The 23,210-nt window shown below is 40.4% G+C and overlaps 1 protein-coding gene across 18 annotated transcripts in view; it reads left to right on the forward strand.

The window, feature by feature from the left end:
- The first annotated feature begins 1,234 nt into the window (after positions 1–1,234).
- NEK10 (NIMA related kinase 10) overlaps positions 1,235–23,210 on the forward strand; it is a 227,458-nt gene continuing 205,482 nt past the window's right edge. For 6 of the 18 annotated variants that reach the window (XM_026006386.2, XM_072726668.1, XM_026006380.2 and 3 more), the window contains exons 1-4: positions 1,235–1,392; positions 1,658–1,867; positions 16,709–16,816; positions 17,096–17,156. In XM_026006386.2, coding sequence (XP_025862171.1) covers positions 16,746–16,816; positions 17,096–17,156 — 132 coding nt within the window. In that variant the 5' untranslated portion in view covers positions 1,235–1,392; positions 1,658–1,867; positions 16,709–16,745. Of the gene's footprint in view, positions 1,393–1,478; positions 1,868–16,708; positions 16,817–17,095; positions 17,157–23,210 lie in introns of those variants that run through there. The other 12 variants (XM_072726673.1, XM_072726678.1, XM_072726674.1 and 9 more) reach the window with 9 other exon arrangements.

Consider the following 23,210-nt stretch of genomic DNA (forward strand, 5'->3'; position numbering starts at 1 on the left):
GTTGGGCTTTATGTTCTATGAAGTTTAATTAGTTCTGTTACACTTATCTGAGGGACTTTCATTTCCCCCTTCTGTTTCCAAAATGGGACCTACCTTGTTCTTGTAGGTTAGAATATATATTTTTAATTACCCAACCTCAAGTGTTGTTTCCCATTGAGCCTACTTCTCATTATTATTTAGAGAAACATCAGGGAATAGTTCATTGTAAGCATTTTAAATCAAGTTTTGGGAGATGTAGTCACTGTACTAATTGCCACACTGGTGGCCTTTTTGAGCAATATTAAGATGAGATCAAGTAGGCCCTATACTTGAAGAAATAGGGTGCATCAGTGTGGTTAAGACTGGGCTCTAGATTGAAACCACATAGGTTCTACCTATGCAGAACTGTGTACCTTATATCCGGCCTCTACCATTTACTATCTGTGCCAGTAACTAGCTGGGCAACGTAGAAAACTTCCTGTGCCTCCATTTTCAATTCTAAACCAGGATGAAAAGTCATGACTACTAGATGACATTGTGGAATAGAGTCTGGCATAAAATGAGCATGGATATTTTTCATTTTTTAAAGCTTTGTAATGTGACTCATTAAGACTTTGATGCAGTTCGAAAAAAAATTTTTTTTTCCAAGAAGCTTCAGACCTTCACAAAGAGACTTGCCTATGCTCAGTGAACCGGATAGATGTCTTGAATGCCCAGTCACTTTTATTTTCACAACTCTATTCTCATTGCCTGCGGTGTGCAGCGCACTCGAGTGACTGAAAATGTGTTCACACTCTATGAAAGCTCGGTAGCGTTGATCCTTTCAAACGAACGTCTGGGAGATTTTTAGTCCATAACAGATCTTGAAACTAAGCACGAGATGAAACAGTGCTTCCTCACCCGTTTTGTTTCAAATGCTAAAAGTTGCGCACACGAAGTCCAGAAAAAGCCACAGGGCTTAGGAAACCTGTCCTCGGGCTGGTAGCCCCGGGTCCGAGGGAGCCGGCCTCAGCACGGTCCTACGGTCCACCTCCCTCCGCCCGGGCTTGCAGCCTTGGGGCCAGAAGCTGCGCGTTCCGCGGTTGCCACGGCAACGCCGCGGCAGGTGTCGCCCGTCGCTATGGCGCCCGGCACGCCGCAGCACGGCTCTCCCTGATTGGCCGAGGCGCGCCGGCGAGGCGGAAGAAGAGCCGCCCGCATTGGCTCAGGCAGCGCCGGTTGGTGGCCTGAAGCAGGGTTTGACTGTACCAACGGCGCAGCAGGCGGCGGTGCCCCGGGGTGGAGGGGACGCGGAGGGGACGCGGAGGGGGCGCGGAGGGGGCGCCCCGATCCCGAGCCGCGGGTGGCAGCAGCAGAAAGGATGAGGAGGCCGGTTTAGAAGTTGGCCTGGAGGAGGGCCCTCCCTCGGGCGCGGTGAGTGGGCAGGAGCGGGCGTCCCTCTGCGCCGCGCGGCGGGGGGCGGGGGCTCCCGGGAGAGGCCCGGCCCCGGGGGCAGCCCCGAGGCCCGCGGGCGCCGCTTCCTCGCCGGGGCGCTGCAGCCGAGCGCGGGCAGTCGCGGGTCGGGGGTGGGCAGGCGCCGTCAGCTCTGTTCCTTGGCCCTCTCAGTTCGGGGAAGGGATTCTTTTGCCTGCGTGGAGCGTGAGTGTGTCTCTTCCCGTCTTCTCCGATACCCCTGCAGCCCCGTTCCTGAACGTCTGTATGGGCGTCGCTTTTCTGCCTCCCCTTCTGCGATGCTGCTTTGACTGCCCTCCGCTCTCCTGCGCCACGTGGGCGAGCCTGTCCACTTCCAAGCCTTCACGCATGGCTGGGAAGCCGCCACCTCCAGCCCACGCTGCTCCGCGAAGCGCCAGACCCCCAAATCCAACCGCCAGCCAACTCCACACTTCAGGTGTGTAACCCCAAAGCTCGCTGCTTCCACCCCCACCAGACTGCCTCACCCTTGGATTCCCTATCTTGGGCAGACCTGTCCATTCAGTTACCAAAATCACACTCCAGGCAGGGTCTCTGACACCACCTCTTCTGCATTTCCGTCGATTACCAAGCCTGTCCCTTCTTACGAGCTGTCAAACCAATTCCCACATCATCGTCTCCGTTCTCGGTGTATTATAGTTTCCACCAGTCCATTGGTTACATTCAGCACCCATCCAGGTCCCTGGTTCCAGTCTGGCCCTATCTCACCCATTTTCCCTGAGAGTTAGGATCTTTCTAAAAAACAAATGATAGCATTTCGTTCCCTGCAAAGATTCTCTGTTATCTTACTCCAGACTCTTTAGTTGGGCCTTCCATCAGCATTACCAATTTGTTCATTCCCAGAACATGCCACACTCTTTCCCCTGTGTGGTAATTGTGCCTGTTGTTCACCCTGCCCACAGTGGACTCCACGTTTTGCTCCCTCCCCACCCCTGTTCTCACTCCGTAGTCTTTCGCTATGCGTTGCCTCTTTACTTTTCTATTCCCTTCTCTAGACACTCTTTGTGAAGGCAGAGGCTATGTTTGTCTCACTCACTCACTCACAACTCATTTGTTGTATTTCTCACAGTAATATCCTTATAGCAGGGACTATAACAAATATTGGTTAATCGAATGGATCTCTAAAATGGGAAGTCATTGTTTTTCATGATGTCCTTTTTCAGGTTCCAGAAAAGTCAGAAGTAATTTCTGGGCAGTGAAGCTTTTGCTTATAAAATATGAATGTTGAATTTATAGATTTTGCTTAGATTTCAAGACCCTTAGTAATTGGAAACTACTTCAACTCAGAGTCAATCTGCATAATCGTTATGATGGTAGTTGTTATTACATGGCACAAATTTCAAGCAGGAAACAGAGAGTACAGTGTAGGTTGCAGGAGAAAGGCTTTGGAGTCAGAGATACAGGGATTTGAATCCTGGCTTCTGCATTTTAGTTCAGTGGCCCACAGCAAATTACTTAGTCTCCAATAAGCATCTTTATTTGTACAATGGGCTGATAATAGCACCTATCTCGCCTGATTATCTTAAAGACTAAATCTGCACAATTCATATCAAATTCACAGTACCTTATACTTAGTAAATTTTCATATGTTTAAAAAATCAAAATACAAGGATGTTTGTAGCAGTTTTATTCACAGTTGTCAGTATTTGCAAACAATTGAGATGTCTTTTGGTGGGTGAATGGACAAACTGATACCACCAGACAGTGGAACATTATTCAGTGCTAAAAAGAAATGAACTATGAGGCCATGAAAAGACATGGAGGAAACTTACATGCCTATTACTAAGTGAAAGACGCCAATCTGAAAAGTCTACATATTGTATAGATTCAACAATATGACATTCTGGAAAAGGCAAAAATTTGTAAACTGTAAAAAGATCAGTGGTTTCTGGGAGTTGGGAGTTGGGGAGAAATGAATAGACAGTGAACAGAGGATTTTTAGGATCGTGAAAATATTATATGATATTATAGTGATGGATACATGTCATTATATATTTGTCCAAACCCATAGAATGTATACCACCAAGAGTCAACCCTAAGGTAAACTGGACTTTGGGTGATCATGATGTACCAATACAGCTCATCCTTAGTGTAAAATATATCATTCGGGTGAGTGATTCTGTTAATAGGGGAGACTCTGCAGTTTGGGAGCAGGAAGTATATGAGAAATCTCTGCACCTTTCTCTCAGATTTGTTGTAAATCCAAAGCTGCCCTAAAAATGTCTTCACAAAAAAGAAAAAGTAACATACTAAAGGTGAGAATTGTGAAATTTCCATGTTTGGCCCACAGAAGATACAAATCAATCTTTTAATTCATGTAAGTGCAATTTCTAGGACATCCTCCTCCTACTTGATCATGCTATACTACTTGATGACAAACTTTTGTGTATTGTCAACAGCATGCAAACAGGTAAGACACTCATTCATTTAATGAGTATTTGTTGACAATCATATTAGTCTAGGGCACCATGCCAGATAGGGCAGATCAAAAGGAACTATAACTAGTAAAGTCCTGAGGAGGTGAAAGAAGGGCCCGGAATGTTACTCCTGCCTCTCAGAGCCAGCCCATCTTTGAGGCCAAAGTCAGAGTGAACGGAGTTTGAGCACTTAGATAGGAAGAGAGGAGCTAGAAGGTCATTCAGATAATTAATGAATATTTATTGAGCACCTGCACGTTTGGCAGTGAACAAAACAAGGTCACTATTCCTTTAGAACTTATGTTCTCAGGAATAGTAGAGCAAGATGCGTAGGACACAGACTTTCAAGCCAGATTGCCTAGGGGCAAGTGCGAGCTCCCCCAACTGCCAGATATGAGACCTCTGGCAAGTTACTTCAATTTTTTGCACCTCAGTTTCCTGTAAAATGGAGTTGTTAAGTTACATGAATCAATATTGACAAATTTCTTAGAACTATGGTGGGTATATAGGAAGTATGTACCTGTAAAAGTAGCTGTTTGTATTTCTTGGGCGAGAGAGATAAGTTAACAGTTAAAGCAGGGTAAGGGAATAAAAAGTCTCTGCTGAGGGACAGACTGTGTGGCTTGGATTTGGGAAGGAATCTTATATTTTTGAAAGACTTGGTCTATTTCCATAGGAAAGTGAACATTAAACATATTCATATCTGGGTGACATGTGTGATGACTTTAAAAACCCTTGAAAATAAGCACTGATTTTTCATAATTACTCATGGTTATCCAGAGGTCAGACTTAACCTCATCTCAGCTGAAATTTCAATAGTCATGATAAAATAAAGGTCTTACACCCAACTCCATTGACTTGACATCACCTCGGGGGTTATTAAATCTTACATTAGGGATAATTCTAATTGATCTGGGTCCTAGCTTCACAGCCATTAAAAGTCACAGAGACAAAATGACAGTCGGCTGGCCCATCTGGAAAAGAGACTAGAAAACCCTTCTATGAAACTTGAAATAAAAACTAGAAGCTGAATGCAGAAAGCACAGCAGCCATGACCCTAGGCCATCAGGAAAAAATTATACAGTAGTGTATCATTCGTGAAAGACAGGGAATTGTTAATTTCAGAAAAGTGTGTATGAAGTAATATTTGATTATTAATGTGGCAAACATTTATTTAGAAAATTCACTTAGAAATAGAGAGCTGGAAAATTTCCACCAATAAGTGAGAGTTATTATAGCATTAGATTAACAGGGAAGGATCTTCCTGGCTTTAAATTCCTGTCCTGCCACTTAACAGCTGTTTGGCCTACACACATAGTGCTTAACCTCTATGGACCTTAGTTTGCCCGTCTTTGAAAGGGGACAATGCTGGTAGCTGCCTTCCAGATTTGTTAGAAGACTTGTATGAGTTAAAGTATGGAAAGCACTGAGCATGGCACTGGCATGGGCAAAGCACCATGTAAACATTTGCTCTTATTATCGTTGTTCTATTATTAGATACAGGATCTTAGCCAAGTTACTTACCTTCTCATTGCCTCGGTTTCTTCTTCAGTAAGTTGGAGATCCAACCCTACCCACCACATAAGATCATTTTGAGGATTAAATGAATATACCAGAGTGCTTATGATAGTAAACCTTGAATAACATTAGATTTAAAAAAATTAAAATCAGGACTGCTTGTCATTTTGAAAATAAAGCTTTTTTTTTTTTTTTCACTTTGTGTCTACTATTTGTTTTCAATGAATCAAAGTCAGTGAATATAGACAATTGATTTAAAATGAGCATAGCAGGAACACCTGGGTGGCTCAGCGGTTGAGCATCTATCTGCCTTCAGCTTAGGATGTATTCCCAGAGTTCCAGGATCAAGTGCTGCGTCTGCTTCTCCTGGAGCCTGCTTCTCCTCCCTCTGCCTGTGTCTCTGCCTCTCTCTGTGTCTCCCGTGAATAAATAAATAAAACCTTTTAAAAATTCATAAAATGAGCATGGCAGGCTCTTCAAATGGAAGTAATAGTAATATTACCTGTCACAGTATTTATAAACAGCTATCATTATAACAATTACTTACATTTCTGTAGCTATTGACAGTGCTAAAGGGGTTTTGCTTTATTTTATTTAGTTCCAACTACCACTTTATAATGGGAGATATTATTATTTCTATTTTCGGTAAATGAGGAAACTAGTAAATAGAGAGGTCCTGGGGCTTTCTGAGGTCATGTGGCAGGCACACACAGAAACCAGGTCTCGTCCACTATTGGTGCTCCTTTGGACTACATCTTTGTGTTGTAGCCAGAAGAATTCATGTTCTTAAACCAGTGGAGACCACATATTCATAGGATGTGCATCTATATGCTACACTTGAGATAAACATGAATGCTCATCTTCAGGAAATATTATTGTCCTGTTTCTGTATACTTGAGGTAGTCCATATTTAGCATGAATATCTTATTAACCTTGTGGCTTCCTTTACTTTGTGGCTGTGTTTATGATGAGATTTTTGTCAGACCAACATTTTGTAACAACTGGATCCTGGTCAGCTGAGGCAAACTTATTATTTGTTGATAATTTTCTCCTGCTATCTTTATTCTTCATATTTAAACAATGATACTCCATTTATACTTAGAGCTTCCCAATCACGTTTCACTTGGGATTTTTTCATTCATTCATTCACTCATTCATTCATTCATTCATTCATCCGTTCAGCAATCACTCATTCAATTCTTAGCAATGCTTTTCTGGATGCCGGGAATGAGCAAACTGGTGGTCACTCTATCCCTGACTAGTTTATAGTACCTAAAGGAGACAGACATTTATTAAATTATTGCCTGAATCTGAATCTTTATTAAGAGCTACAAGACAGTGCCTGGTGAAGCTGTGGCCTCCTCAAGGAGGCCAGTGGAAATTACCTTAAAGAATGGACACTTGAGTTGAGACATGACAAGCCTTCTCATACCCATCTGTTTCTTGAGTCCAGGAGTAGAGATCCCTGGGTGTCTAGCAGAATCAGCTCTAGAGCAAGGATTCAGGGGCCAGGTATTAGTGGAACTGGCTAGGGAGGGCGGCAGAGGCATCATCTCCATGGAACATGTTATAGGCCTCGTTGATTTTTATCGTTATCCTAAGAGAAATGAGAAGCCCACAAAGGCTTAATCTGTCAGAGTTGTACCATAAAAAGGGTGCTTTTGTTGCTGTGTGGAGAATGGATTCCATATTGTTGGGCAGAGAGAGTAAATGGAAGTTGAGGGACAATTTAGGAATGGATTGCTGTAGTTCAGGTAAGTGAGGAGGGAGACTAGGGTGTTGGCGATGAGGGTGGAAAGAAGTGAATAGATAGGGAACATATTAGAAATAGTAGGAAACTAGTCAGGATTTAGTAGGAATAAGGGGGTGAGGATGAGAAAAGTGCAAATTTTTTTCTGAGGTTTATGCTAAAGGGCTGTACTTTGAGATTATTTACGACTATTTTGCTTCAGAAGCTGGATGTAGACTTAGAGGCTGCCTCTCATTCATGCACCATCATTCACCTCTCTCCACATTCCTCAGCTTCAGTTCAACTCACCTACTTGCTGTCTCCCCAGACCACTCCCAGTATTTTGCCTCCATCCCCTTATTCATTCACTCTCCTGGAAAGTTCATCACATACCCCACCCATTTTTTTGGACCTTCTTCATGTCCCCAGTTCATGAGCCTTTCCATAACTTTTCAGCTCACAGTGATCTTCCCCCCAAATTCATTCAATTTATAATCTCCTTTAATTATATAGGTTAATAATATACAAAGGAAGTTAATTTCCTCTGCTTTTTGACATTTCTAGAGTTCTTATTTAATCCCTGTATTAGCGTGTAGAGACTAAAACATGAGAAACTACCCTCCTGCCTTAAAGCCCAATAGCAGTAGGTTCATATTGTTTAGCCTATGTATTTATGATTTCACACACACACACGTGCAAACACAAACACACACTGAGATGTGGATAGATTCTTTTTGCAGTGCCCAATAGTGTCTTGTGCACATTCAGAGCATAGTAAATAAATGCACTGAAAACAAAGTATTATTAGATGAAATTAAATTTAATTTTATGGCTTAAAAATACTTACAGTTTCTTGTAGTCCCTCCAATTGTTATGAATATCAATGTGTTTACTCAGTGTTCTTTTCACCCTTAAAAGGTCTAGAGTTTGGGCTGAATCCATACTTGCCTATTACCACCATGACTCATTTATTATTATGATTTATTAGTATGAGGGTTCACCTTGGGGGTAAGACATTTTTGACCAGGTCTTATTCAGTGCAGTATCCTCAGTGCTGAGGATTATTGAGGGCATCAATAATTCATTTTTGAAGGAATGAATGAATATTGTTGTCACCTTTCTGACACAAAAACAGAATAGAATGTATTCCCAGGGCACCTGGGTGGCTCAGTGGTTGAGCGTCTGCCTTTGGCTCAGATCATGATCCCGGGGTCCTTAGATCTAGTCCCGCATCAGGTTCCCCACAGGGAGCCTGCTTCCCCCCTGCCTATGTCTCTGCCTCTCTCTCTGTGTCTCTCATGAGTAAATTAAGAAAAAAACAAAACATATTCTTGCTGTGTTTGGGGTCAACAAGAAAAGAGAAATTTGATGTGCTTTTTAAGTTACTTTCATTCTAGTTAATATAAATTTTCCCCTCGTATCATCTGGACCTTTTTTTTTTTTTTTTCCTTTTCAATCTCCCTGTTTAATATATGGGTCTCTGATTTCATTTGTCTTAACACAGGTACATGACAAAATAGGTCTTGAGTAGGTTTGGGTCAGCAGCCAGACAAGCCGTGAGCACAGGCATATCACAAATAACCATTATGCAGTGGCAGTTGAGGGGATCTATAGAAACTCTGTTCATATCTGCAGATATTTCCCTTCACCAAAAAAGGTATAAGTTTGAATGGGAATAAAGCTTGAAAGAAGAAAATTATAATGGTATCTGTTGCCACATATTCTAGTTGATTCTGGAGCAGCACCTGCTGTCCAACTTGGGTCAGTGTTGCCTAGTGGAAAATGAGGGCAAACTCTTAAAAAAGTATCTAACACACAGCAGATGGTCAATAAATATTTGTGGGAATGAGTGGGAGACAGTACAATTGGGATGTTTTATTCCTTGTATCTTAAAGTGCTTATTTAGATACAAGAGAAAATCGTTTAAAATATAAACGCTTTGCACAAGGAAGGGGTCAGGTCTCCTGACTCAGGAGCAAGGCCATGATGATACTTGCCCTGAGCTGGCGACAGATTCCTGCCAATGGAGGTTCTGTAGCAACTGTGTCTTTGTTTTCCTCTGTATGGTGATACTAGGATACACCGCCTACCTATTTCACATGAGTGAGCTAGGATGAATGAATGGATGTTTGCAAGCCCCCCCAGGGTCCAGGAGGTGGAGTTGTGCAAGCATCCGTTGTTATTAGATCACCCTTTGCCCTTGGCTAAGGGCCAAGGTCAACAAGTCCTCCCATCTACCTGGATTGCCATTTAGGATTTAGGCCCTGAAAGTGAACTGGGCTCTGCTCTCCTCCTTTTAAAGGTGTTGTGTGGCCTTGGATACCTTTTACCTCTCTGGGCCTCAGTTTCCTCTTGTGTTAAATGAAGGGTGCTGAATCCTGATATTCGACCCATGACCGGTGGATTTGTTTTATCTATCCTGTGCAGGAGTTTTGTTTTGCTTCAGTTTTAATATGAGTTTGAATCCCTTTAGGAAGGATATGCCTTTACAGGTTTGACTGAAGTCCTGACTATAATCTGTCAGTCCTGCTATGCCTGTCACTCATTTACACTCAGTTCCTAGGCCTGCAAAGTGTTAGAAACCCTCCCACCAGATGTTCTTTAAGGGTTTTTTTTTTTCATATAACAGATGTTTCTGTTCTGCTAGCTCCACAACTATTTCCCATTAAAGAACAATCACAATGTAACATAAGGGATAAAATCAACTCTACGGTTTAGATAAGTCAACTCCCTTTTTGAGGTTGTAACAGGTACAGGTATAAGCAAGTTGTTTTTTATAGGAGTTCCTTGACTTTTTGATCACTTTACTTTCAAAATGTGTGTGTGTGTGTGTGTGTGCATGTGTGTGTTTTATTTTCCAGTCATTTGACCAATCTAACTTGACACTTTCTGTGCAAGGGTTATAGTTTTCTAAAACACAACTAGTTTGAAAAGACCAAGCTTTATATCTCTGCTAGATTAAGTGCAATTCTTTGTGAAGAGGAAACACTTTCTCTATTCTCACAGCACTTTATTTTTTAAGAAAGATTTTATTTATTTGAGAAAGAGAGACAGATTGCATAAGTGAGGTTAGGGGCAGAGGGAGAGGAAGAAGCAATCTCCCTGTTGAGCAGGGAGCCCGATGAGGGCTTGATCCCAGGACTCTGGGATCACGACCGAGTTGAAGGCAGACTCTTAACCAACTGAGCCACCCAGGCGCCCCCCTCATAGAACTTTAATTAAATAAACTGTTCAAATGGCCAATGCATTTTGATTATTCTGAAATAGTTTTGGACTTCTATAAAAGCTGCAAAAGTAGTATGGTGGGTTTGCATATACCCTTCACTCCGCTCTCCTTCCCTAGTGCTAGCATCTTTCATGACCATGGCACAATTATCAAGATTAAGAAATTAACTCCTAACTAATGCATTTTAACATAGTTGTCTGGTTTCTGGTTTTAATTCTCTATGTAAATTATATCTAATTTTAGCTACTTTGTTTTCAAAGAACCATTTTTAAAGGAATATTGAGGGGAAAAAATCTACTGTAAAGGATTAGGGATATGATTTTTCATTTTGCTTTGCCAGCTAGTTATGGAGCTGAAAGTCCTCTCAGTTTCTTTAATGTGTACTTGAGCACAGACAGATCTGTAGCTTGTAATCTAATATGGAGGTTAACTGTCATTCATCAAAGGAAATAAGGACTCTCTTTTGTTGGTACAAGGAAGTTAGAACTTCCTTTTGTGGTAAGCTTTATAACAGTTTATTTTAGTGCTTTTTCAAAATAATAAACCCGATGTAGCCAAAAGTGGTAATTAACTGGAGTCATGTTAAGCTCTCTTACTAATACTGCTTTCTAAGTGCTGTTTTTCTTTACTATTAGTAAATTTAGTAAATAAAATGTGGTATTTACAAAGATGTGACCTAAGTGACTAATGAGAAAAAAAGGTATTACTGGGATTTGGAACTATTTTCCATCAGGAATCAAATGACTTTCTGTTTTATCTTCAGTAAAGATGAAGGCATTTAAGGATCTTCTGAATGGTTTAAGGCAACTGTAGAATAAAAAAGAATTTTTTTTAGAGTCTGAAAACCATATCACGAATACTCACCATGTTACTTAGTTAGTGGGTTTATATTGTACAATTTAGATTAGTTACAGACAATTAGGTAATTTTACCATAGCATGGATTTCTTTCTCTGTCATAGGTGTTTACCCTGAAATTACCAAGAGATCATGAGCAAATGAGGTGTGTGTCTCTGGAGACTTCTTTTAGCATTAACCCACATTCAAACGACAATAGGAGATAGGAATTACTTTTGAGAGTCTTTTTTAAGTGTATTAAAAAAAGTTCAGCAATGAGTCAGTACTGTGATTATGTCTGTACTTGACCAGGGCTGTAAACACTGAACCCATTTGGCTATCCCGTAAGGCATGGAAAGATCCTTTCTCTTCCCTCTGAGGTAGTTTTTGGGTCCCATGACTGAAATATGCAGAGGAAAGATATTGAAAGTTTCTGTTCTTAAAGTAATATGCACTAGGATTTTTATATATAATCTTTCACTTCACCCCCTCTCTTTTTGTAAAGAAAAAAATACTAAATTTCAGCTTTCACACTTAGAATCAAAGGGAAATCCACCTGAACACAAGTGTTTATGTAGCTAGTATTATAATCTCTTTGGCCTCATCTCATCTGCAAAATATATGTTAGAAAAATGAGTGGTGTTTGTTTTGTTTTGTTTTGTTTTATTCTTGTTTTTAGCAACAGAACCCTTTTCTCCAATGAAACTGTACACAGAACCCCAGGAAAGTGGGACTGCCCTGGTTTTAAATGGGGAGCTCCTGTTCAGCCCTGACTTAGCCATGGTTCTCTTTCTCCTGGGCTCACTCTTGCCCTCTCCTGGTTGTCCTGGAATTCACAACTACTCAGTCCTCAAACACTGCACTTGAGGAAATAGTTCCCAGAGAATCATCTAGCGTTACTGTGAGAACAATATTGCTATTTGAAAGGAGAGACTTCAGTTTTCTGGGATATTTGGGTGGTCTCCAGACAGCTGTGTTACTGGTCCATGAGGAAATAAATACAAAATTGAGAGTGATTAGAGATCTTTACAGCAATTCAACATTGCTGTGATATCCACGTACATGATCAGTGGATTTATCTTGCCAAACAGGATATGGAAGAAAAGTATCAGTCCATGATAGATTACAAATTTACAAGAGACTTCATAGGTGGTTTGAAAAGCACTGTTCATGAATATTATTTTATATTGAACTTTAATTTACCTCCTAAAGACTGAATAATTGAGATAATTCCTGAATACATTCAAGAATATTGTAGCATTACAAATGTTCATCAGTTGATTTGATTTGTGAGGAAGCTCTATGAAAGATTTTTGAATTAAAGGAGTGATGACACAGGTTTGTTTTTGTAAATAGTCCTTTTATCCACTGATCCATTAATTTTTTTTTTATAGAGTTAATATCTGTTGTTTGCCTTCCTTGTGTCTGGTGAATAGGGAGGTCCAATTCCTGGTCTCATGGCGGTAATCATGCAATTGCAATATTTTGTGCACAGTTTTGCAAAGTGGGGGAGTACAAGCTGCCCCTGGGCACTGAGGAAGAGCACCAGGTTTGGAGTGTTAAAGTTGGCTCTAATCCTAATATCCTAAAATAATTGTTAAAAAGAAAATAATTCATGAACTTTGGTAAAGCTACCTTAGCCACTCCTTGTAGATTATGACACAAATTTTTTTTGAGGTTTTGTACTGTGCTTGTACCATGCCATGCCCTGTTTGGTGCATGGGGGATATATTTGCGTGTAAAACAGATACAGTCTCTGCTCACATGAGCCTTACGATCTAGTGCAAGGAAACAAAAAATGGACAAGAAGATTTCTGATGTTGGTGAGTTTCAGGAGATGAAACAGAGTGATGTGGTACAGATGAGTCTGTGGTTCATCAGAGGAGCTTGCACCAAAGCAGGGACAACCTGAATGACACGAAGGAGCAAGCCTGAGGATGAGAGAGCAACAGCAAGTGGCAAGTGTCCAGGCTTACAGACAGGAAGGAACATGGAGTTGCCATGTTCCTGAGCCAGGGACAAGGCCAATAGGGCTGAAGGGAAGTGAGCAAGAGGGAGAGGGTAGAAGTATCAGAGAAATGAAAGTCATGGAGAGGTCATGCAAAGGTGGGAAATTTGAGACTGTGCTCAGTGTGTATCCCTAGCAAGATACTTGTACCGTCATTGTCCACAGCTCTTCCACTGGGGTTGGTGATCACAGTGGATGACATGGGTATCCTACCCCAGTCTCTCTCATCCTTTAGGACTACTGGTGTGTTGGGTGTTGCCTTCAATATTTCTTTGCTTCTTATAGCCAGTTCCTGAGTCTCTTTTTTTGGAGGACTCCTCGTAAGCTCCTAGAGTCCCTCTACCTCCCAGACAGGAGTGTCTGGGGAATTATGACCTCCCTCAGGGACCCTTACCCAATTACTGAAGGCTCCAGAAAGATGCAAGACTGCTCTCTCCCCTCAGGTTTAGACAGTCCTGAGGCATAATCGATACTCCAGAGCTCCTCTTGGAATCACACTGAGGCTGCCCTCTGGAGACCTCTTGGTAGCACCCTTGCTTGACTTCTCTGGAGGATACTTTCTCAGTAAGTTGTTGGCCTCTGGGCAACTTCACTTAAGATGTGAGTTGCTTTCCCCTCATCCCTAGTTTTGGATTATAACCACTGGTATAACTGTGATTGTTTTTGTTAATTTAAAATGGGATTAGGTGGAATATTTCAGAGCATTTCCAACTTCTCAAAGTTTTCTTCCGAATAATTTCCATTTTAACAGCCATCAAGTGGAAATGATTTTGTTTATTATCTGAAGGCAATTATCTGTTTCTACTGATTCTGGTGGATTTGTTTACTGTTTAATTAAGTGAAACATTTCCAGAGTTATCTATTCTCACTCTTCCAGCTCACAGAGTAGACATTCACCTTAAACTGATAAAACTATTAGATGATTATTTCCTGTTCACATACCAGGTCAATCAAATTATGGAGATTAAACAAGGGAATAAGACAGGGTGTTTAGCAGGTATGATCTGGGTGGATATGCTCTCCTTCTGGCAGAAGAAGTCTATGTCCGAGCTTTTCCACACATTTTCCTGTGCTAATCCTTGTGGCTTGTGGCTTTCATTTCCTACTTCTGACACAGTATGTAGCTCTGGTTTGCACAGGAAATGGAAGCCAGCAGGCCAATGTGTCTATCTGGCATTTTCCCCTCAGTCCTTGAAGGAAAAGTAAAATCAGATTCTATTCATTTTGATTGGATTTCCATTTATTTTAGAACTTTTGGAGCATTTTAATATCCAAATATAAAAAGCACTTAGATCTTTTGCTTTTAAAAATTATTTGTAGATCGTCATCCATGCTTCCTTTCTTCTACCCTCTCGTCTTCCCTCCTTCCCTTCCTTCCTTCTTTCTTTTACAGAAAAATGAATGTGAATTCAATCTTTATCTGAATACATCACAAACCATAGTTTGAAGTCATTAAATGGGCTTTTATTTGCTTGTGGTGGAATTATATGTGTGTGATAGCCTGTTTTACCTTTGGCAGTTCTCAATCTGCGATTGGATATAGTAAATGTTCAGTAAATATTTCTTCATTGTATGAATCCATGGTGTTATGTCCTAAGCACAATCCTAAAATATCATTATTATGCTTTTTGGGGTGTGCATCTGTGAAGAGAGCCTAGTCCCCAACTCGTAATTCCAGCTCACCTTTTTGTCATAAATATGAAAGCTGTTCTGGAACAATTATTTTTTAAATCCTTAGATAAACTGTCTTTGTACATTTTACAAAATAAAGTTTCGCTCCATTCTGTTGCAGTGAAACACCCATTGGCACATTCCTTTTGCCTTTAAATATCTCTGAAACACTTGGATTTGACCTTCGATTTCACAATACATTGAGGCATGCAATTATAAGACAATAACATGCTTTTTCATGCCTGAAAATAACTCTGAAGTCAAGCTGTGGCATTAAAGCACAGTTGGAAAATTTTACATCTAATCAAATTAAGCCAATAGCATATTTAATTTTGTATTTGCTATGTGACTGAAAGCATGGGTATCTTCAATTTTTTTGTTTGCTTGTTTCTATTCTGGAAATTAAAACAATTGAATCAGAAATGGATTAAAAAGGGCAAACAAGTAAATTGTTTTCCATTCATTGGTTAAGTAATCTGCCTTATCTCTTATATTTTGCATAGGAATGGAAAATAGTATTAAAATTTATCCTGGGAAGGGTGACCATGATGACTACCAAGTTTATCCAGAAGACTGAAATGCCAGTTGGGTTGTATTCCCAGGCTGGCCATCCTCACTGTCCAGAATGTTTAAAAACAAACTTCAACTGAGTAAATTTTAAAGATCTTATTGGCTTTATTCAGTGATTCATGAATTGAACAACATCCATTCTAGCAGATAGACAGGAACTCTGAGGAGCTTTATAGGCAGAAAGGAGCAGGAATGAGGAAGTTATACTAGTCAAAAAATAGATTGGGTATTGCAAGGTTACTTTTTTTTAAAGGGTAACAACATGGGTATATCAGGCAGATTATTTAACTAATGCTGATCTGATGATTCCTGATTGGCTAGTTTAAGTTTTCATATCTGAGAGTGCTAAAAATGTATTGAAGTTTGGTGGCCCGGGGCTCAGTGTAAGTGACTCCCTTTGGGGCCTGTTGGCTTGCTCTTGACAGGTTGAATGAGTGCAGGGGCTGTGCAAGATGGACCCAATTCTTGCTGAAGAGCTTGTCACTACACTTGGCCCACCTGGGGATTCAAGTGGCAGTGTGAAAGCTTTAGGAATTCTGGAAATCCAGTGAAGTTTTGTGCATTACCTTTGACACTGTAATGCTTATTTGCAGCTGGGTGGGGCTTCCTCTGGGCTTTTAGGTAGATGACCCATTATAAGGGAGGAACCCCTTGAATTAGAAGCATACAGTTAAGGATACTTGTCGAGAAGACAAGCAAGGTGACATAAAAGCATTAGTTGGACTTACGGTACTTGCTTACAGATACATGTTTTAGGGAAACCCTCAATGGGGGCACTTTTCCTGACAAACAGAATAGTGTATTTGTTAGAACAATGGGTCAGAATATTTGAAATCAAGGATGACTCAGAAAACAGAGGCTCATGGGCTTCTATACCTATAAACTATGTCCCAAATGTATCTGAAGGCCTTTGAGTGATAAATAATAAATGCTACTTATGTATTTTTAAAATATTTATTTATTTATTATAGAAAGGGAGGAAGGGGCAGAAGGAAAAGGAGAGAGAGAATCTCTATCAGACTACCCACTGAGCACGGAGCCTGATGTGGTGCTCGATCCCAAGACTCTGAGATCATGACCTGAGCCAAAAACCAAGAGTCAGATGCTCAACCAACTAAGTTACCCAGATGCCCCTAAGTGCTACCCATAGTAATATTTTTATTGTTGTATTATAAATGAATGTTATTTTTTGCATATTTAAATAAGTATTATAAAGTGACTTGCATGAGAATATTTTGGAGCACAAACCCAACTAAAGTTTTCCCCTCTGGTTTATTTTGAAAGGCATGCAATGTTAAATCTGGGGCATTGATATTTTACAATGCCTGATCAAGACAAAAAGGTGAAGACCACAGAAAAATCAACTGATAAAAAACAAGGAATCACCACCAGGTAACCCATTATTGAGTCTTTGCTAATTATTAACTCAGGCAGTGGTAGGCAACCAGAATTAATGGCTTCTTGAGAAATAGAGTAGACCCTTGACAATGGCTGTTCTGGGTTTGGTGTTTACTGAAATGTTTGATCTTTTCTAGAGTTCTAAAGGAAATGCTTAGTGTGTATACATTTCCGTCTATAAGATAGGCCTTGGAGAGGCAATGCCCATCAGTGGGGATGACTAGTTCACCTGGAGCCTTCAGTTGGTTCACACTGTGTTCTTCTTTCTCCTAGGGACTATTCAGATCTTAAAAGACTTCGTTGCCTTTTGAACGTCCAGTCAAGCAAACAACAGGTAGTGTTTTCAAAGACTATGCGTTAATAAAAGAGAACTCACATGTTTCCAAAGGGATTGATATAACATTTTTAAAAAAAGATTTTATTTATTTGTGTGTGTGTGTCTGAGAGAGAGAGAGAGAGAGAGAGAACAAGCTGAGGGGAAGAGGCAGAGGCAGAGAGGTGAGCAGACTCCTCACTGACCAGGGAGCCTAACATGGGGCTCAACCCCAGGACCCCAAGACCATGATCTGAGCTGAAGGCAGGTGCTTAACCGACTGAGCCACCCAGGTGCCCCCAATTTAACATTTTTATGAACAATAGTATATCTGCTTTTCTTAGTTCTTAAATATTTTTCGTCTTTCTTCATCTGGCTGTTTCTCTCATACCTGGTTCAGGTTCTGCCAAGACTCAGCATCTACAGCCTTTTCATTCTCCTTTCAGTCCTGGGCTCTACTTTATTTTCTGTTTATTGCCATGTGTCCTAATTACCAAAGCCCTTCAGTCTAGAAACAGCATACTGTATTATTGAATGCCTGGTATTTGACTCTTTGAAGCTTTAGGGAATTTGATTTTTTCCCAAACACTGACTATTGAGTGTCCTTTCTACTCCCCTCCACCCCTCTTCATGCTGCCCAGTTCCTACAGTACTGCCTCTGATGCTTGCTGCACATTTGGTCTCACCGAAAAGAGGGGAAAGGAATGAATTTAGCTATTTTTATTTTTATTCATCTATTTACGTTTAAAGATTTTATTTACTTATTCATGAGAGATATATAGAGAGAGTCAGAGACATAGTCATAGGGAAAAGCAGGCTCCCGGTGGGAGGCTGATGCAGGACTTAATCCTAGGACCCCTGGGTCATGACCTTAGCCAAAGGCAGACACTCAACCACTGAACCACTCAGGTTCCCCTTGGCTATTTTTATGATAGCATTTTTATCTTTTTATTACATGGAGAGAGAATGATACCTCTACTTGAATTTATCTTCAAATTTTTCTTTTTGGTTTTACTTTTGTTAGACTTTGGAGAATCATGAGATTAGAGGCCATCGGTGAAGATTTGGGGAACAGCTGAGTAGACACTGAGCACCATTAGTTGGTAGGGAAGGTTCTTGAACTGCAGTGACCTGGCACCAAATTTTAAAGTCTATTTTAATATGAGCTTTCTTTGCACTTAAAAATTATCATGATGCTTTTTGTACTTTGAAGTGTACCCCAAAAGTGATGAATATAGTATGTACTCTTTTTCTTTATTCCATCATGGCTGGTTAATTTTAGAGAAACTAGAAACAACAACCATACACATGCTTTCACTGTGTTATTCAGTGTAACACATAACTTCTACTTTGTTTTTTGTATAAAACATATTAATAAAATATTTTGGAGCAAATTCTACTATGTTATACTTGTTCAAGTAAATTTGTTGAAGAGCTTGTGTAGTGGGAATCTTGATGGATTTTGATATATCCATCAAACTAACAGAGAACAATAATATCTTAATCTATTATTTATAGTCAAGGATGACCTTCTAATGATTTGATGGCACATAAAGGCCAAATAATATAGTTCATGTTTAGGGAATGTTTACTATGTGTCTGCTGCATCTCTCTGTTTAGTTAACCACATCTCCCATTTTTATAAGTTAGGAAACTGAGGCATAGAGAGTTCAGTGGCTTTATCAAGACCATACAGCAAGCTGGTGGTTGGACTACAGATCTGAACCCAAACTCTACATCTTTGCCATCTATGCAATCTATGTGCCTAGCCACTGAGATACCTTTTAAATGACTTGGGAAATTAAATTCCAGTTCAAAAGACATTTGGATCCCTGATTTGGAGTAAACATAGTCATAAAATATCTTTTCACCTATCAGTCCTTCTTCTCTGCTATTCATACGATGGCCCTCAGGAGCAATTTCTTCCCATCCGTCAGCAGTCACTACTGCTCTTTGTCTATCCCTACCCTGCTAAAAGAATCTCCCCGATTGCTGCCCATAATCCTTCATGGACAGTTACTCCAAATCACATTCCTTCTTTCTTGGATGGTGAGCAAGGTAACTCAGCATATGGTTTTGATTGTAGTTCCTATTCCTTCTCACTGTACATTCTACGATGTAACCACGATGTCAAAGTCTTGTACTTTTTCCCTTGACTATTCCCTTCTCCCGAATTTGCCCTTCTCCTAAATTTTTTTCCTATAAAATATAATCGAGTTGTAGGACCCAAAACTAGTGACACCACATCTGCAAAAAAGCATTCATTTTGCATTCTGGAAGTGAGCTTTCTTTTCCCAAAGCACTTTCTTTCACAGTTGTAGCACTATGTTCTCCTTGTTTTGGAAACATTTGTCTACATGTCTTACTTCCAGATGAGAATATATATTTCCCAGCAACTTTGACTTTGCCTCTGTTTTATTGTATCCTCCATTTGGTAAGCTCTTGGTCAGTTTTTGTCAAATTGAATTATGGCTTAAAATAATTGGGTTACATCATGAGCATGTATACCTTGATGGCCAGAGTAAAAGAAACACCAATGGTGCGGTTTGTATTTATTTATTTATTTATTTATTTATTTATTTATTTATTTGAGAGAGAGAGAGAGCGCGCGCACAAGCATGAGGTGGAATGGGGGAGCAGGCAGAGGGAGAGGGAGAGAGAAAATCCTAAGCAGACTCTGTGCTGAGTGGAGAGCCTGATGCAGGGCTCAGTCTCATGACCCTGAGATCATGACCTGAGCTGAAATGAAGAATCAGGCAGTCAACTGACTGAGCCACCCGGGCATCCCACTAATGGTGATTTTTTTCATTTAATTTTCCAACTTTTTTTTTTTAAAGATTTTATTTATTTATTCATGATAGACGTAGAGAAAGAGAGAGGGGTAGAGACACAGGCAGAGGGAGAAGCAGGCTCCATGCTGGGAGCCTGACATAGAACTCAATCCCAGGTCTCCAGGATCATGCCCTGGGCCAAAGGCAAGCACTGAACCCCACTGAGCCACCCAGGGATCCCCTAAATTTCCAACTTTAAAGCTCACTCTGACTAGATCTATTGTGTCTCCTACCAACACCACTTTCTTATTAACATCTAGCCAGGTTAACTAAAGTGAATTTAATAGTTCCTCCTTTAACCACTTTTAGAATTTGCAGTCTGTTGTCTGACAAGTTCACATGGATTAGCTTTTTATAAGGTCTTCCACATGTACAAAAATGCATATTTGTAATGCTTGAATTATTCAGAAAGTAGGTGGTTCTAAGAAAAAAATGAAAATGCCCTCAATGATATGAAGGTCCCGAGGTTCACAAAATTCATTCCTAATTCTGTTGATCAAACCTTAATGCATCCTTAGTTTTGAAATAATGCATGTTATTCTGAACACCCTATTCTCCTTTCAGTAAAATAGTGTGGAGAAGAAAGATATTGGAAAGGATAAATAAAGCATTTATTTATATCTTGCTTGTTCTAGAAAGAATGTAAGGAGGGTTTTACAAAGATACACAAAGTAAGACAGTTTATCATAAATTAAAACCAGGGCCAAAAAAGAAAGAAGAACAAGGGTTTGAGACAAAGTAGAGGGAGGCACACAGAGATGCTCATTGAAATATGCAAAGTGGCTCACACATTTGGATCTGAGATTTTTAGCAGTCAATTTGCAAAGAGAAATTTGGGAGTAAGGCTCACTCATCTAAATTTCCGATCTAACAAGACCTGGCCTGTTATTTGCAAACGGACCAAAATGGCCAATTAATCAGTTGCAGAGGAAATTTACTTTGCGATTTAGGCAGAGAATTGCAAAGAACTGAATGTCTTTTATCTGAACCTCTAATGTGCCAAGCCACTTCCCTGTTATTTCCTTGTGTTCCAATGTTCTACTTTCGTTTTTTGCCTGGACTGCTCTGTGTATCTCTGTGTGCCTTGTTTAACCACATTAGAGCTTGATGTTCTGTGGGACAGTCCCACAGTGGGACAGAACTGGGGACAGACACACTGAAGAGGCAGGGTTAGAATAATCATAACCTAATAAAGACAATTCTAGGAAAGGAATTGCTCCAGCTTGTTGAAGCAGAGTGAAGTAACAGAGTTAGTTGGAGATTTCACCAGAACTTTCCACAAATCTTGAAGTAATCTACTGAAAGCTGGAATTCAGCTTTCTTTTCCTTTACATTCAAAACCAAGGAACTGAGAAATTGGTTTGCGATAACTAAAAAAGGTAGAAGAAAGAACAAATGAATTCAGTAAAGACCCATTATATACCTTGAAATACAGGTGATTTTGATAAATATTGTGGGAAGAAAAGTCATAGGGCACAGTTCCTGTGTTCTGAGAGATAAGGCATAGGAAAGACAGTCATCACATATGACAAGGCAAGACATGGTTCCTGAAGGAATGGTACAGATGGTGGGTATATGGATTTTGACAGGCATAAGAAGGCCTCTCCTAGCTCAAATCACAGGAAGGGAATGGTTCTTGAAAAATAGGCTAGTTTTCCATCAGTGGAATTGGTGGAAAGGCATATCAGTGAAGTGAGTAAAATAATCAGGTATCTAAAGAAAATAACAAACATTTGAGTAAAATGGTGACCAGACGTTTCTTTTGGAAGTAGTGGTACCTAGAGCTAGATGAGGTTGTGCAGTGCCTGAAAGCCCATCTACACATTTTGTATTTGGTCCCATAAGCAATAGGGAATGTTGACACTTCCAGTCAGAGGTGACACAATCACATTTTTAGGAAAGTCCTTTGCTTCAATCTGTAGTCTCTTTACTTTCCACTCATTCTATTCAAGCTGCTCAGGCACCTCTCATTTTCTAGAGCACAGATAGCTGTCCTCTGTCTTCGAGCCCATAAAAGTCTGTCTGGAATACTCTGAAATATTCTTTGCATCCCAGTCCATGGCCCACCATATCTTTCCTTTACTGTTTACCACAATAAACTCTGTTCACTCCTCTCGCAGCCTGTTCTCAAGTGTTTACAACAAAAGTGCAGAATAGATGAACTCATCTAGAGGTGGTGAATAATGAATCAGTTTAGCAAAGAGACAGGGGATAAAGTAAACGTTCACTTGACTGTTTTGCATTTGAGTATGTAATGTGTGCAAGGCTCTGTGACAGGTGCTAAAAACACAAAGATAGACAGATGTAATGCTGTCCTTAGGGTGGCCATATTCAAAGGGAAGAGGCTGATATGTAAACTAGACATTGTACCAGTATGGTAAATGCTATAGGAGAGTTCATTCTAGTAATGCCACTAGGGAGGGAGTGAACAGCTCTGCTGGGAAGGCTGGGGCAGGTGCTTACCAGGAGGCTGTTTGAGCTGAGCCCTGAAATGTGATCAGGAGTCACAGTCTGCAGCACATGCCCAGGCATGGAGTGGTCAAACACTACAGTGGTTCTGGGACAAGTGACCAATTAAATGCAGCCAGAACTTGGGGCACAGTTTTATATTTACCTGACCTATTTTGCTTTTTCATTTATTTATTTATATTATATGGACTTGTGGATTCTTATTTTAGTCTGTGTTGGATCTGTTATCAAATACTGCATAGAAAATCATTCTAAAACTTAGTGGTTTAAAGCAACAATGATCATTTACTGTCTTTCACCCATGTTGTGGGTCATGAATTCAGTTTGCCTGGATAGTTCCAGTCCAGGTCTCTGATGGGGTTGCCGCTAGGTGCTGTGATCCTCTCAACACTGACTGGGGACTGGCAAGTGGGTGCCGTTTGTAGGTGGGAGGCCTCTCCACAGGGTTGTTTGTCCTCACAGCATGGAGTCTGGGGATTCCCTCAGAACTAGCCACCCTACATGTTTAAAGAAACAATTTAGTTCTTTCAAATATTATGCAAAGAAATGATGCTGGACTGGAAGACAGGATCTGAACACAGGGAGACAAGACAGATTTTCATCTCTGTATGAAGAAAACCTTGGGCAAGACGGGAACTCTGAAAAGCAAGAGGGCTGACTCAGGATAGTGTTTCTCATCACTAGAGATACATACATAGCTGGTAGAGGACTGAGAATGTTGGAGAGGGAAGCAGGTTGCCTAGATTTGAATACAAGCTCTGCCCCTTGCACTTTG

Source organism: Vulpes vulpes, chromosome 11 (assembly GCF_048418805.1).
Source record: "Vulpes vulpes isolate BD-2025 chromosome 11, VulVul3, whole genome shotgun sequence".
NCBI lineage: Eukaryota > Metazoa > Chordata > Mammalia > Carnivora > Canidae > Vulpes > Vulpes vulpes.